Source organism: Theobroma umbraticum, unplaced genomic scaffold (genome assembly GCF_002168275.2).
Source record: "Theobroma umbraticum cultivar Fairchild unplaced genomic scaffold, ASM216827v3 scaffold_147.0, whole genome shotgun sequence".
In the NCBI taxonomy this organism is placed as follows: domain Eukaryota; kingdom Viridiplantae; phylum Streptophyta; class Magnoliopsida; order Malvales; family Malvaceae; genus Theobroma; species Theobroma umbraticum.
The window spans coordinates 5,451,389-5,468,534 of NW_018397259.1; the positions used below are offsets into that span (position 1 = coordinate 5,451,389).

General features: G+C 34.1%; 1 protein-coding gene across 1 annotated transcript; it reads right to left on the bottom strand.

The window, feature by feature from the left end:
* Positions 1 to 861: 861 nt before the first annotated feature.
* LOC110416052 (RING/FYVE/PHD zinc finger superfamily protein) lies at positions 862 to 11,977 on the bottom strand. Its single transcript, XM_089783316.1, is given in 15 exon segments — positions 862 to 1,471; positions 1,474 to 1,531; positions 1,533 to 2,132; positions 3,061 to 3,449; positions 5,251 to 5,375; positions 5,532 to 5,762; positions 5,847 to 6,498; positions 6,706 to 7,203; positions 7,287 to 7,586; positions 7,680 to 7,774; positions 7,902 to 7,987; positions 8,465 to 9,346; positions 11,294 to 11,362; positions 11,364 to 11,371; positions 11,812 to 11,977. Coding segments are annotated over 15 exon segments (4,416 nt in total). The 5' UTR covers positions 11,912 to 11,977; the 3' UTR covers positions 862 to 1,148.
* Between the last annotated feature and the right edge of the window lie 5,169 nt (positions 11,978 to 17,146).

Below are 17,146 nucleotides of genomic sequence, written 5' to 3' on the forward strand. Positions count from 1 at the left end.
TTAATCCTTGTAGCCATTAATCAATGTCAATATTTTAACTTATGATTTTGTAGAAAAAATAAAATAAAAGATATGACTTTAATTCCACATATTATAGCAAAATATTAGTTAAACTTGACCCAGAAAAACAACAAAATTTTATTTTCTGTTAACTGAATATAGTTTGAGCAAATGTCATAAAACAATCGTTTTTTGCGTCACTTTCAAAGTTGGCCTGAATTTAACGTGAGCAATAACTTTATACGCTTGGATTTAAGATGAGCAACAACTTTATATGAAATCAAACCCCATTTGAGTTGATGAACAACTAAAATTTTCAAACACCTTTCTATAAAGTTATGAATGAAGGAGTTTGACTTTTCCTCTATATGAGTACAGCTATCAAAAGAGTTTGACTCCTCTCCTTGAATTGTGGCATGGAGTAATAGACAAAATGCTGTGAATAAAGATTGGCCTCAACAAGAATAGCTTCATAGTTGAAACTTGGAATGGGAGATTAAAATTTACGGAACGAGAGAGGTAAGTCTTCCCATTATGTAACCTAAGCTTTTGTCATCAACAGAAGCAGATCAATTCAATGTACAGTGCTGTTTTCATACCACTGCTTGCTCTATTAAAAGGCATTACTAGATGTTGCCCAAGGGCAGATGACTCCAACATTCCCGCTCATCTATCCAAATGGGAAAATCAGAGCATCATCCTGTCAATTCCCAAATACCCAGCTACTAAGTAAACCTTTCAAATCAGTAAATATGCTATCACTAATGAGATAATTCAGTGAGCAAAGTCGAAATTAGCTAGAAATAAAAATTTTAAAAAAAATAAAAAAGACAACAAAATTCCTCCAGATCAAGGCATTGGTCTGCAAATTTTCTTGTGATATTTTGAAGTAAACCGGCTTTCATTCTCTGTATATACAAACAGCCGTGACTATGTCTATGCACTCAAAAAAGGAAACAAAAAAGAAAGACAAGAAAAAACAAAAGAAAAAAAGTTATTGCTAAGTTCTGTACGGGTTATGGACAGATGGAATGAGGGTTCTCCTACAAAGACCCATGGAAGGCCGTTGTACATGAGCTAGTGACCTGGTATACATTTGTACCACATTCATGTAGTTAATGTACAAACACCTAGGACCACCATGCAGCCTATTTATCAGGGAAGCCCCCAAACAGTAGCAGGGAAGTATTCACACGATGCCTTTCGGGCAAGAGCTGCTCCGTCTTAGAAACAGACTTCAAATTCTGTTCCTTTTCCGGAAATGGGAAGGAGAGGGAAAGAGAAAGGGAGGCAGATACATCATCCTCCTCTTCTTTTCCTCTTACCTTATCCAGGCGCCTGTCATGGTTACTATTTTTGTCTACCGTTCCAACAAAGAAAGGTAAGATTCCCTTATTTGGTGGTCTTGTCTCAGCCCCCAATGCAAGCTCCAGATTGGGAGAGACATCATGAACTTGGTCCTCATCTTTACAGAGAGCTCCTTCCATGGTTTAGAGTTGTCCCCCAACCGAAATTCCCTTCCATCATGTGAAATCCATGGGAAAGAAGAACCTTTCACTACTTCCCAAGTCCTCGGGGATAACTTTTTCTACACAAGCAATGTCACATCTCTTCTCTTCAACAGAAGAGCAGGAACCCAGATCATGTCTATCTGATGCTAAACTATCAGTAAAAGGACCTTGATCTCTAGGACAGCTATCTTGGTATATCCCACTGAAACCTGTCTTCAGCTTTTTATTATCACTTTCTCCAACTACGGAAACTCTCTTCACCTCACTCCATGGGATTTTTTGACTTGAATCAGTAGAAATTTCTGAAACTGTTTCTGTAAGATCCAAGTATGGGCGTTTCCGATGATTCCACTGCCAAGAGTCGAAATCTCTCTTTGAAGAAATTTTTCCATCAGCATACCCATCATCCTTCGAATCCCTAATTCCAACACAATCTCCATCAATCTTCCTCACAACAACTGCCTCTTGCTTTCCAGTTGGGAGATTTTTTAAAGATGGATAATCTTCTCTTACATGCACTTCCTCTTTCTCAACTTTCACAGAACCACTATTGGTTTCAGTACCTTGAAGGCAAGGTTTGAGCTCTGTGTCAAATCTACAATCTGGAAATTTGCTCTCTTCCTGCAAAATAATGCAAACATCAACATTCATATACGGCAGGTGATTATGAAGAAAAATCTGCATCACCTGAAGACAGGACCAAATGAGAAACAATAAAAAGTGAAGATGCTTGAAACAACCAGCTTTAAGAACATAAGCAACAAAGAATCTGACTAAGGATAAGACATAAGAGATCGTCAAATGTGGGCTTTCCCCCAGAAATTTTCAGGCTACACATAACTCCATCCAAGATCATTCTTTTTCCTAAAACACACTTCCAGTGCACAATAAAGTTCAGGAAGGAGTTTTTTTTTCTTTTCCTGTATGCCTAGAAACAAAAGCAACAAGTTCAAAGTCATAAATAATACAATAAAAACTCAATACACAAGTCAACAAATCGACTGACAAAATCTTACAATTCTTCAAACCCCGACCCCTAACAAATCAATAAATAAATAAACAAACAAAATTAATAAGTTCCAATGATTACTAGTCCTTCACAGGTGGGCAAGATCAAGGGATTCAGACATTATTGATCTGCTGATGAAGATCAGAATCAGAATTATCTAACACACTTGGCTGAAAGGGAAAAAGAAATTTCCTTTTAACAGCACCAATATTAGAAAAGAGAACCAGTAACATTCCTCCACAAACTAAGTGAACAGTATCAGTGATCAATGTGTAAATTTATAAGCATTTTGCAGTATAACTTAAATCAAGCATTCATTTATAAGCAAGAAAAACAATTAAATTCTTATTTTCTTGAATTAGAATATATTAATTCCTCACTGATTTGATTATGTCAGTAAATAAGTAAAGCTCTATAGCGGATTGTAGGGTTGAATATTTAGTAAATAAAGGTAAGAATAAACATAAGCGATCTACAATAGCAACAACATGAACTTGACAGTTTCTCTAAGTAATATACATAGACAGAAGAACATATTACCACAGAAGAACTAGTGCATTTCATTTCTGGATGCACCTGTGTGCTGCTTGCTGCAATTCTTGACAAGAACCTGGAGTCAATTTTACTATCTTGCTCCTCCAATTTTGCTTTTATTCCCACATATGTATGCTCTGGAGAAGAGACCTTGTTATCACCAACTTTATCTGTTAAGATACATGTCTTTTCAGCAGTACTGGTTACAGGGACTACATTGCATGAACTGTCACAGGCAGCTGGTTCATTTTCTACGGGCTGGGGAATATCAGTAGCTACCTCTCCCTCCAAACATACCGTACTTGCATCAGGAATGCATGCACTCTTTGAGGAATTTGAACAATTTGCTCTTCTTCCCTTGAAAACACCCCAAAGGAAAAATAAGGTATTCCACCCTGCAAACAGCAAATCACAAATTTAGCATTCTTCTTTTTCCTTGGAGAAGCAAATATAACATATTAAAGACACCAAAGAAGGAATCACAAAATCCATCAAAAACAAAGACAAAACTGAAAACTAAGAGACACAAACCAAAATAAATCTAAAAAAAAAAAATCACAGCTCTCAACAGATTAAGATGTAGTAGTTTGTCAAAAGGTAAAAGGTCCACTCCTGTCAAGTACAACTTAAGCGAATGAGAACAAATGTTCTGTGCATATGCTGGCAGTATGCACCAGTGCAAAGGTGCCACTGATTTGATACAAGTCAACAAAAAGAGTATATAGACCCAAAATTATGAGCTGAAGCATGTTAAAATGATTTGATATCTAAGAATTTCCCATATAATGTCACACCAAATAGGCGGAATGGAAGAAAAGGATTCATATAACCTCCCCCTGCCAATTTGGGATTACAAAGCAGTTGATTCTGGTTGTGCTAACGTAGAAAAAGAAAGCCATGCAATGAAAACCGCTTGATAGACTTAAAAAACTCCAAGCAAATGATCTACATATGGAAGAATGAAGTCACTCTCCAAAACCTTCCTTTCAATACATTATGCGAACGGTACCATTGATGTCAATGTTACCAAATCAAAACTAAACAGTAAAATGCCAAAACCCAACAACCAACCTATAGACAGTGTGCTAAAGAAACAGTTATCCATTAGCAAAACATCTGCACACCTATGGCCTACAAACAAATTTCTACCCTTTGATCAAAACTACAGTACTGTAAACATGTTCTAATGCAACTTGCAGCACTAAAGTTGAGAAGAGAACAAGAAAACCGAGAGTAGCGAGAGAGGCTTTCCATGTCGCCTTATGCAGAGTTTATAACCAAAAAGACAATTGCTTTTTGTCTTTGTTTTTTTTTTTTTTTTTTTTGCCATCATAAGTATCGTTTGTTTGGAATACTAAGAGTTGACATAACTCAAAAACTCTGCCTACTTAGCCCACACATAAGCAAGCTATAAAGACTCAAACCAAATCAATTTCTTTAAATCTAAACAACCAGACAACTTAAGGATTTCAGTGGATGACAGTTTTAGTTAGATCCATATAAAATATTCGTCCACTAATCTGCAAAGCTAGAGTTTAGATGCGGAAAATGGAGAGTCTAAGGACATCATCAGCTTGTTAAACATCTTGCTAAAACAAACTCACTGCAATTACCATACTTTGGAATAAAGAAATGCTGCTTTTTCCAAATGTACCGCCCTTTTTACCCCACTATTGTGATAGGAACCTAAATTTGAGGCTCATCCAATAGGTTTCAAGCTATGCATTTTACTGAGGCACGGTATACTGCTCGTTAAATTCATTAGCAGCATCTTTGTATAACCTCAACTGCAAAACTGTTTCTCTCAAGTCCAGAACCACAATAGAAATAATGAATTACAGATGCAAGTTTCAACAAACGTATACTAAGAATGACAAAGAACCAAAACAAAATAATGCATCAATAATAAAATAATTCTTAGTTCAATGGGAAAAATCAAAGGGAAAAAGTTTGAGAGAGTGTTAGAAGGTTGTGAATCTTATGGAATTTCCAAATCCAGATAATATGGTCAACAATTAGCTCCTTAAAGTCATCAATGTTTATATTTTTCAATTATTTGTGGTGCAGAGAAAGAGACATATCCCTTTATCCTTGCCTTGTTGTGAATCTTGGGTCAAAGCGTATAGTCCAACCAAAAGTAAAATTACAGAGCACCACACAGTATTTGAATATCTCAAATTTGCAACTAATCCTTACGCTGGCAATTTTCAGGAAGCTGGTTGGATGGGAATATCAGGAGTTCAACACCTTCAAAATTTCCTTTGAGGGCAAGATCATTCTTGACCATAGTTTCCAAAAGGACCTTGTAATTCTTCTCATAACTGAAACATAAGGAGCAGGAAAAAATTTTTCAAAACGGAAAGCAATGAGAAATTGCATCAACCAATTATAGAAAGGAGAGAGGAAGAGGAGGAGGGGAAGGGGGAGGTTGGGGGGAGTGTTAACAGGAAAAAAAAAGAACCTATATTCATATCTACCTTTCAGGGTCCTTGGCAAAGAAGTATAGAGCTATATTATCTTCTTTAGGACCACTGTCATGAAACTGTGCTGGCCAAGTGCTCAAGCGAGGTACTTCATTCAAGGAAACTTTGTGGGGAAAAGTATTGACAACTTCAAGAACTTTAGGTGATGCAAGGGTTGAGAGATGGGCCTGAATTCCACCGCAGAAGTCAGGAAGCTTTCCGCTTTTAAGCACCTCAAAAGCCCCCCTGCATAAAAGTAACAGAATCTATCTTATTTAAGAAACATCTCAAGCCAAAAATAAAAGTTCAATAGAAGGATAAGTATCCTACTGCCAGATGTACTCAGGTTCTGGGATGGCTGACATCTTTGTAATAGCAGACACCATGGGTAAAAGAGGGACAGAGATATCTCTCATCGAAAGATTGCCAACCGAAGAAACTACAGAGACAGCATCAGTAGAATGTGAATTAAGCAGCTTCTGATTACCAATGGAAGCCTGATTCTGAACATTTGTTTGCCCTTCATGTGTACCTTCAACAGCAATCATATTCTTTGCCTTATTGGAAAATGATGATTGATCTTGAGGAGGTCTTTCACATAATCCAGGCCTCATACGGATAGCTGCCTCAATAGCAGCTTTCAACTTATTGCCTTTATTTATCCCCTCCCTAGAAGTTCTTGGTGCAGACATATCAGCAGTAGAAACCTGAGCGACTGAGCAATATTCTGCTGTATGACCCATTTCTTTGCATTTTAGACATGGTACACTTCTTGAGCGACTAACAGAGCTCTCCCTAGATATATCACTCTGATTTGTTGAATCTAATGACCGAGATAGCCCATCAGACATAACGCCATTAACATTATTAGGTTGCCTCTCAGCCGTCCAAGAAGAACTAGGTGAGGGTTCCTCCTTTGGGCTTACTAGGTTTAGCTTTTGTTCAGAAGAAATGCGGCCATTGGTGGATGAAACTCCAACAGCTGCAAAATAAGAAGAACACTTTTAACTTGTTCGAAGAAGACAAAAAGGAAAGAAGAAAAAAAATCAACAAAAACAACAAAAATGAGGTAAAATAAGCAGAATACACAACAAAACATTCTAATTAAAATGAACATTAAAAAAAATGAGAGGAAAGGAAGAAAAAAAACTAAACAAAACAGTCTCTCCATCAGAATGTCACAACTTACCAGAAGTAACTGCATTTTCTACACCTTTACGAGCTAGACTGCTAGTAGATCTCGATAAAGTACTTGGTTTCCCATCAGACTGAACAACCTTAGATTCTCGGTTGTTGCTTGCAGATGAATGAGAAATTGTATCAGCACGAGGTGTCTGTTTCTGATCAACCTTAGGTGTGGAGACAGTGGAACTAGAGCGATCCAATTTTGAGAAATTTTTCCTTTCTAATGATATCCGCTCTTTAACTTGTCTTAATACTTTTAGATCTTGAACATGAGAATATTTCGAAGAAAGCATTTTAAATTTTGATTCCCCAGGATTTAACCGCCCTGAGTTAGTGGATTTAAATGACAAGGATTTGCCCATCGTTCTAGCAGATTCCTCCTTGGAATCAAGGGATGCATGTTCTCTAGCGCCTTTCTGTTTTTGAAGAACAACTTCATCTACAAGCTTCACTTTAGGTTTGGTATTTAAGTTATTGAATGAATTGGATTTCAATAAGGTACCTGTATCAAGTGGAACAAAATGCCAATTCTTTAAATTTACAAATATGTAAAAAATTATTAACCAACAAAATTAATTCACTTACCCTTTGGCGTTTGCAGCCGTGGACCAGAAGTAGGAGAGCGTGCAGTTTCAGGCATATCACTTCCAGAATGATTGCCAAGAGAAGATGGCCTCATTTTCCCCTTGTCTAAGTTCTTAAATGACCCCTCTCGAGACAAAGCAGCTACTCTGCTGGGGCTCAATGATTTCGGTGATGCTATATTTGTTTCGACAGCCTGCCTTTTTGGAGCCGAAGCACCCTCTTGATTTTCTGCATGTCTCTTACCTAAGCTTTGTGTACCTAAGCTAAGTTTGTTTGCTCTTTTGCCTTCAGCATCTGAACCTTGAAAATTCAATTGCAAAAGGAGGTCAGTACAAACAAGCCTTCTATTCTTGTCAGAGTACCTCATTTTCTTCCATGTGTTTGAAAACTAACCTTGCTTTTGGCTTTCAGTTTCCTCAGCCAGCTTGCACTCTTCACAAAGCCAATCACCTTCAGGAACCTTTTGAAGCATTTCTCGCATACAGTAACTGATCAATAGCATTAATAACGTAAAACTCACCAATGAATATAGGCTTGTAGATAAGAATCAAATAGAAATGCAAAAAAAAAAAAAACAGCTGACAAACATGTTAATAAAGGAATTTCTACACTTACGTGTGCTCCGCACCATCGGCGCACTTGCTACATATAGCAAGCAAATCTTCTCGTCCTGCATCCCCACAAATATCACATACCTTAACCTATCGAGAAACAAAGAAAAGATAAATCAGAAAATTTTTATTGAAATAAAAATCAACATTATGGATCTTAAAAAAAAAAAAAGATCTAGCAGTCCTAAAAGGGTTAAAAGAAAAGGAATCCTTCTTTTTGAGTAGTATAATTTTGATGACATCCAGTTTAATATTCCTAAACCATTTGACAAGGTCCAGGACCTTTATATTCATTTTCAATGCGTTTGTTCTCCCTTAAAAGATTCATTTTGACAACGCCTAAAATAGTATAGAATCTGGCCAGAGTCAGAACACTCAAACTAAGTATAAGAATATCCTAATCGCTACTTCCATTCTCCTAGTGATGGCACTTGCACTCCAAGTGCAAAGGGAAAACCAACTAAATTGTGGTATCTTTAATATTTTTCCTCTCATCTAGAAATAAGTGGTCATGCATGCATGCTTTCTTCATTACGACCTTCAGAAAGAATAAAATAAATTACTTACATCATGTTCTGTGGCATCAGATTCATAACTCTCGTCTCCAGAAACTGCTTGCGAAGGAGACTCCTGCTTGTCAGGTAACTCAACCAACTCATTCAACTTATCTTGCTCATCTTCATTCAAACTTTTATCAGTTTTATCTGGTGGGTCCCCACTATTGCTATCAATATCTGCTTCTAACTTCGGATGGATTTTGATAGAAATCTCAGAACTGCCTCCAACAGCACTCTTGCCACTTTGAGAATGTAAATGAGGACTTTGCATCCTCAGTGAAGTACTGCCAGCATCCACCTCCTCCTTTATAGAAGGCAGTTCTGACAACTCTAGCTTCTGGGAAGAAAGCACCTTTCCAGATCCTAAACTACTAACTGATGCTGAACTACGAGATGAATTCTTGCTGTCTAAATCCTTGTTACAATAACTGGAAGCTGCGTTTTCATCACTGGTTCTACTAGCACATGAAATGTTATCATCATGGCCTTCAACACCTTTGGAACCATCATACGCATTTGAGAAGGTTCTCTGAATCTCAACATCTTCTGATGCATCAGATACATCAGATGGCCTTATAGTGGCTTTACTTTCTATATTTTCAGAGTAAGAATCATGACTTGAATTGAGACTGAGTAAATTGCTAGCTTCACTGGGGGTAGGCTGTAAGTGGTCACCTGCTTTATCCTCATTGATAGAATACTGACTTGCCACAGCAACACGATCTGTTTCATCAGAAAACTCCTCACTCTTCGATCCCATTTGAGTTGTACTAAGGTGCATACAAGATGAACAAGGAGCAGAGCACACGTTGCAGGTTCCAGATTCTGCTTTTGTGTAAACCTTTTGACTCATGTAACGCCTAACTAATTTTCTCACAGTTTTTGGTGGAGCCTAAGATGAAGAAAGCAGAATTAAACAAATGATGAACAGAAAGCCAAAGATTCATATCTCTTACAAAGAATTAAACAAATGATGAACAGAAAGCCAAAGATTCATATCTCTTACAAATATGTATTAATGCCCTTTCCTCCAAAGAAAAATATAATTAATCTTATGCAACAAAAATAATAGCAAACGAAAATATTTTGATTCAACCATCACATGAAAAAGAATTCAGAGGCCTTACTTCATACTTTGGCAGAGAAAGGAGGTGGCATCAACAAGAAAAAGGAATATGAGCTTGGATCAGAGATATTCTAGGAAGATGAAATAAGGAATCAAAGAAAGCACCAATCTAATCTTAACCATCTAGCATACCAAGTTCCTTCAAGATAGGGATGATTTCTGGATAAACAACAGGCACACTAATATGTCTACAAATCAAACAAGCAATCTGCATACAAAAGAAACAAAAAGACTCGCTATAATAATGTAAACAAATAATAATTTCTAACTTTCTATATGCAGCCTAGGTTTACCGTGTGCATCATAAATTTATATGCAGTCTAGCTTTACTTTGTGCATCATAAATTTCTTTTCCTTTTTATAAGACTTTCCCCTTGTCCGGATAACAGAGACATATGTGTCAAAAAATATAACTCTACACAAAGCTCATTTTCTAAGTCAACTTACATTTCCAGTCTCAGCATCTTCCAACCTAGCCTGTGTAATTTTTTGTATTTTAAAAAATATCCGCCCTTGTTTTCAATTTTGTGCTCTAAACAGTACCTCTGTGGGCAAGCTCATGGAAATGATCCTAATATGCTACTGAAGGTGAACAATTGCAATCAATAATGAAAACTTCAACATTTTTAGTGGATTTAGAGCACCATGGAATCTAATATTATATTGTTCAGCTATACTCCACTGCATTTTTGAGCAACTTATATTCATATTTCAAAACATTACATGACATTGGCAATCATAAGACTCTTAAATACATAAATTCACCCTAGTAAGTGTCAACCACAAAAATTCATAACATCGCACACAATGTTGTTACAAACTTACGTAGTTGTTAATTAAGTATAATACAGCAACATACAGACCAACAGAACATCCATAACACATAACTTACAAATTCATGATAGTTATAAATTCGTAATCATATCATCTGAGTCATGGAATTGAAAACTTTACTCTGCAGAATTTTATATAAAATTCTACATTTCAACTATTCTAAGTTTTGTTAGAAGTGAATGACTAACATGTCTAACAAACATTTCATCATTGAAACTGAAAAGTGCAGAAAATTAGCATCATACATTAGCTACAATAAAAAATTAAACAATAATGCAATGAAAGGCTTCACATTCCAAAACATTAGGCAGCTTTAGATATATCATACCAACCCCACGACTGGAGCCATCTATGCCGAGTAGATATTATTTAATTCTTAAGTCAGGAAAGGGTGCATACATGGCAAGCACTTTGTTACTTAGAACTGAGAGAAGGGTGAAACAGAAAAGGTAGAGGGAGTGCATTTGCTACCTAAGCCAACAAATTGGAATCCAGAAAAACTGAAGAGATTGCCAAATGAAAGACAAAAACTAAAAAATAAGTATATCATTTATTGAATTCCAATTCTAAATCATTCCCAGAAAGCACATGAGAGGGAAAGTACAGTAATTTTCTATTTTATCATTTTCCATTCCCTGCCTATCTTTTAATCCTCCTAGTTTTCAGCTAATCCGCCAAAACCCAAAAAATTCTAACCATAACTACATACCACAAATCCAAAGAGGGAAGCAAGAGCAAAAAACTTGGCACTTTCAGTTGTTTCTACCGATAAGTAGATGTTCTTCCTTCTTTCAACATAAACCATTACACTAAACATGATTGATAGAGAAAAAGCATTTGCAAGTTAAGAACATAGATTGCAGATTACCCTGTTCTCACCATATTCTTCTGAATACTCTGCTCTATCTCATCCACTGGCCCTTGCATGCAATAAATCCCTCTCAAAATAGGTGTGATCTAAAAACCACATCAAACTGTATCAAATAAACCATCATTAAACAAAATCTTATAAGTATAATCCATTGCACAAAAACTGAATCAGTTTAGTACATATAAAACCACAACATAGCGAAAAAAGTTGTATCTGAATTCCATACAGACCTAACACATAGCCGTATTATGTGAAGGAACTAAACACAACAAGCAAAAAATGATAACTACCCGAGTTCCATAGAGGACCCAAACCCTAATTCCTAACATAGGCCATCCAACACGACAATGGACTGATGCAACAAAATTCAAGACAAAATATTACCAATATTTCCACATAATCCACGGCTTATTAAAAGGAATCAAAAGTTCAAAACCACACACACTATTAATTTGAAGTTAATATTCAAATATTTCTAATTGATAAAATATTACGAAACCCTAATAAAGAGACAATAGGATATTACATGCCTCTGGTTCATAGATTATCGCGGTCGCATTGTAAAGCTCCTCAACAAGCCGCTCCTTTCGCCTCACCACAACAGCTGCTGCCGTCGCCGCCCCCATCGCGGACGCAAACGATCGCAATACAGATTGAACATCAAAGCAATTCCTCTCTTTTTCTCTCTAGGTTCCCCTTCCCTCCCTCCCTCCCTCCCTCTCCCTCTCTCTTCTCTCTAACCGCTGCGAAGGATTTCCGATTCCAGTTTCAATCTCAATCTCAATCCCCCTAATTTCTATTTCAAATTTCCTCACTGCTTTTCTACAAAAAAAAAAAAGAAATCCGATATTCACAAAATATACATAAAAATTAAAAATAAATAAATATGCAACAACAAATTAAATTATTTCAATTTTTTCTCTACAAACTTAACATTTCCTCCCTCTAGGTTTTTCATTGTTTTCCTTTTTTCCTCTCTCTCTCTCTCTCTCTCTCTCTATGATCCGTGAAAAATCTCAAAATGGTCAGTACAGAATCCAACTTCTCTCACCCATAAACCAAAATCACAAAACTAAAAATCTTATAAAAAAATAAAAAATAAATTTACCTCTCTCTTTATTCACTCTTTTTTTTTTCTTCCTTCTCTCTTTTCCTCTCAGCTTTCTCTCACTAGATTTTCTCTCACTCTTAAAATGTGGGCAAAACCTCCCTCTTCTCTCTCTCTCTCTAGATTTCCTCTCTCTAGAATAGATTAGTTTCTTTATCTTTCTCCGACCTCCCTTTCTTAATTTCTCTTCGTTTTTCTTTTTTTCGTTTTTCCTCTCTCTACATAGTTTTCTTGAGAAAAATGAGTGTTTTTTGTTTTTTTGTAAGTTTCGTAAATTAAGATAATTTTTTCCTTCAATTTTTTCTTTTTTAAAGCTGCGGAGAATATAAGCCAGTTGGAATGGAGGGGGACTTGTCTCGTCTCACGTGCGAAGATAAATTTTGGGATTCCGGCACGTGCTAATGGCGATGTTTACCCATGCGATGTTGCCTTCTTTAGGCCATTACACGTGGGACTGATGGAGGCTTTTTGCTATCTTGCGCCGGGCGTATCGTGCTCTTCACATTTTTTTTAAGTCAAGGTTTAATTAATTTCCTTTTTTTCTTGATTAATACTGAAATAGAAAATGTGGGATTTGTTGTGATAATAGGAAAGATCATGCGTCTGTTTTACGTTTTATCTGTCTAATTTAACCTCATTACTTTGTTATTTTACAATTTTAACTTTATGTAATTTATTTTCATTCAAGAAAATAATCGTTTTTTAATTTAAATAGTGTTCCGACTTAAAGACACATATTGTAAATTTCCTTGAACTCTAAATATTATCACAAATCATGTGGTTGTATCTCTCCAATACTGTTCAGAATTTAAAATATATATATATTATATCACATTAGATTATTCTCAAGAAAATTCATTATCGGTTCTTAAAGATGAAAAATTTTATGTATTACAAATTTACTTCTTCCCAATTTATTAACAATTACCATTTTTTTTTGCTTCTTCCTGAATTTTTCTTTTGCTTTTAAAAATAGATTCCTTAAAAGATATCTACCTTGGATTGTTTAAATACTAGTATTTATAATCCCGTGTAGCTGTTTTATATTTATTTATTATTAACAATTATATATAAATATAATTATTTTTAAAGTATATAGGTTGTATAAATAATTAAAAACCTATAAATTATTCAATTTTATTAAAATTACAAAATACATTATTATTTAATATTAGTAGAATTAAGAGATTTATTTTTAATAAAAATATTCAATATAATGAGAATTATTATTTATAAATTAAATAAATATTATCAACATTTATAATAAATATATTTAAAATGATAATTTAAAAAAATATTGGATAAATATGTTCGCTTTTGTTAATAAAAAAATCTTTAATCTTGAAAGTGTTAATAGTTATCCTACCATTAAATCTTTAATCTTTAATCTTGGTAGGGTGATGGAGATGCTGATAATTGAATTCATTGGTTATATATGTTGGGATTCTCTGTGCTTATAGAAGTTTGGTGATGACTTAAGTTTTGATCGGGGGGAATGAGATAGATATTTTTTTATTTTTTATTTATCTTTTATGACATTATTATTTTAATTATCATTTTTAAAAAGATCTGAATAATCATTAATGACTCTCTCTTAAAAGGCCTATTTTACTTAGGATAGCTGCTGCCACCTCCTTCACCTATAGTTGATCTTCATTTAATGTTAGATTTGATTTTGTTTATGAGATTGTTTCTATTATTAATCAATAATAAATCAATAAATAAAAATTACATTTTTCAAAGGGTAATTTTATATACAAATGGGATAAAGTAGGTGTTCAAAAATAGTAAGTGAATATCCAAATACATATTAAAAAAAATCAATCCCAAAATGGATTCGAGTAATGGGTTTGGAGTATCAAGAGTTTGTTACCATATGATTTTATAACGCTCAAATATATATTACTATTCTTATATAAAGAATAAACATTGTTGTTGTAACTTAGCTATACATGTATATCGCGTAACAACTTCATGCCATGCATATTTAATAAAATACTAATTTATAGAATTTAAAAGAATAATATAATATAATGATCATAACCAATCCTATTTATCTAACAATATTTATTTTCATCGTACGGAACAGAAGTGACTTTAAACTTATTTTAATATTATAAATAATAATATTTAAAGAATTTATAAACATATTATAAACACGAAAACTTTAAAAATAATAAATTCACAATAGTTCAATTTCTTGTAATGATGATCATAAGTATGGTATATTAAATAACAAAGTATAGAGATTTTCACTTTTTAAAATATTTGATAATAATGGATCGATATATATTATATAATATGAAAAATATATGTTTGACGAAGAGCTTAAATATAAAAACACTACTTTTCCTCTTGTCATTTTAATATTCTCGGTAGAAAGAAAGTTGTACTATTTCATCCTATGTAGAACTTGTTGAAGTTAATGGGTTGGATTGGGCCGAGCCCGATACAAGTTTGACTTTTGATTTCTCTAGGCCTAGTTGGAAACTAACAGGGTTAATCAATATAAATATCTTTTAAGTTCGATTATCCCATTTAATTGATATTTTTATTTTTAAATAAAATAGAAAGTAAGAGATAAAAAATAAATAGTTAAATAAAATTTTAATTTTATGCTCATAGCCTGCTAGATTAAAAGATTTTCAACTAATAAATAAATAAATTAATGTAAAGTGCAAAATATTAATTATCAGAGTAAATTTTTTATCAAAACTATTTAGTTAATCTTATACAAAATATATAATTCATTACAGCATTAATGCGCACAAGCACATTAATAATTTATTTAAAATATTCTAATATTTAATCAATAAATTTTTAATCTTTGTTTATGTTTAACACACTAAACTTATATTTTAACGACTTAATTCATAAAAATCATAATTTTCTTGGATTATTATTATTCGAAGATAACAATCATAGACAAGTGTCATGGACTGCAGTTTAAAGCATTAGAGGAAGCTCAAGGGTGTTTCGAAGCGTCGATATATGGAGGAGTATTGCTAGGAGAGAACCCTCATTTGATAATAGGAGATAAATGGAGACTACCCAACAGGGGTGCACAGCACAAGCCCCTGAGCGCCCCAGCCCGCACAGCGCCCAGGTAGACTACCTGCAGGTGGCCTTGGCGAGCTAATCCGCACAACGCCCAGACAAACTACATGTAAGTGGCCCAGGTGAGCTAGCATGCACAATGCCCAAACAGATTACCTGCGGGCGGCCCATGCGCACCAACCCTCCAGCCCCCAAGCACATTGCTTGTGGGGGACTCAGATGCGTCAAACTGTCCAAACACCATACCCACCCACTACCCCAACCTTTGTAATGGCCTAAACTACTGGAATCTTGACACTCACCCAAAAATATCTTGTCCACCTTTTGGAGCGAATTTTGGCTATAAATAGCCTTTATAAATGATATGTACAATTGATGACTTAATGAATACACACTTTTCACTCTTAAATTCTCTCTAGCTCTCTTCTCTCTTTTTACTTCAATCTTTTGCATGCTTGCTTGCTGCCCTGAGGCCTAATGTGCTGTGTGTGTGCTTGCTTGCCGACCAAGAGTTGTGTGCTGCTGCGTGGGTGTGCTGTGAGCTTGCTGATCGAAAACTGTGAACTGCTGTGCTTGCTGGGCTGGTGCTTAGTACTAAGATGGGTGTGCTTACATTGCATATTGCATATTGTGTTGTTTCTTGGTCTTAGTGACCTTGAAAATCAACTGGTAGGCATACCTTATGCTGACTTGGGTTCCGGCACCGAACTAAGCCTTGAATCCAAAGCTGCACGGTTAGGTGGTCCAAAGAACCTTCGAGTGACACAAGACCTAGGTAAAATTTCATTGGTCATTTGTAAGTTTTTTTCTAATTAAAAATAAAATAAAATTTTAGTTAAATTATATAATTAATCATGACAAATTGTAAATTTAGTTTCCATATAATGATTGGTAAAACTTGAATCTTATATTTTTTAAAATTGACAATATATGTCAATTGTTAACATTATTAAAATTTTTCTATTAATTATATCAAAATGGTATCTTTTATATTATTAAATGTTTTTATTAATTATGTTCATATGATATTTTCTTACTAATATGACATTAAATATGATGATCTGTTGATGATAACGTGGCATTTTTTTAATCTATTTCATGATATTTTTTTCACTATTTTAAGTTATGAAGCACAAAAATTTACCTTTTCTTTATCTCACAACACTCTTTCTTATAAACCTATTTATATTTTTTTATTTTTTTCCAATCATGTTCAAAACCATTAGTTCATATGAAATAATTTCAAATATACACTTATAAAATTCATGTAGTACTTGATCATGTCATATCGACATTATTATTTGGTAGCGTTTAGTACGAGGGAAGTGGCAACACATTCCTTGTAATGAGTTGAACTAACTTATATTACAATGTTTGTTTTGCAATAAATGTAAGATTATAATACAATTACATTATTGCCAAATGATGTAATAAGATTGTAATGTAATCACATTACATGATTTAATATAATTGTAGTTTAAAACTAATACAATCACATTATATTGCACTTTGCAATGTTATTAAAGATATTTTGATACTTCAACTTTATTATTTTATTAAAGATATTTTGTAATGTTATAATTAAAATAGAAAACATTAAAATAAAATATATAATATGAGAATTAGAAATTAAATTAAAATACAATTTAAGAAATTAAAATTTATATAATATAGGTAAAAGAAATTAATAAAATAT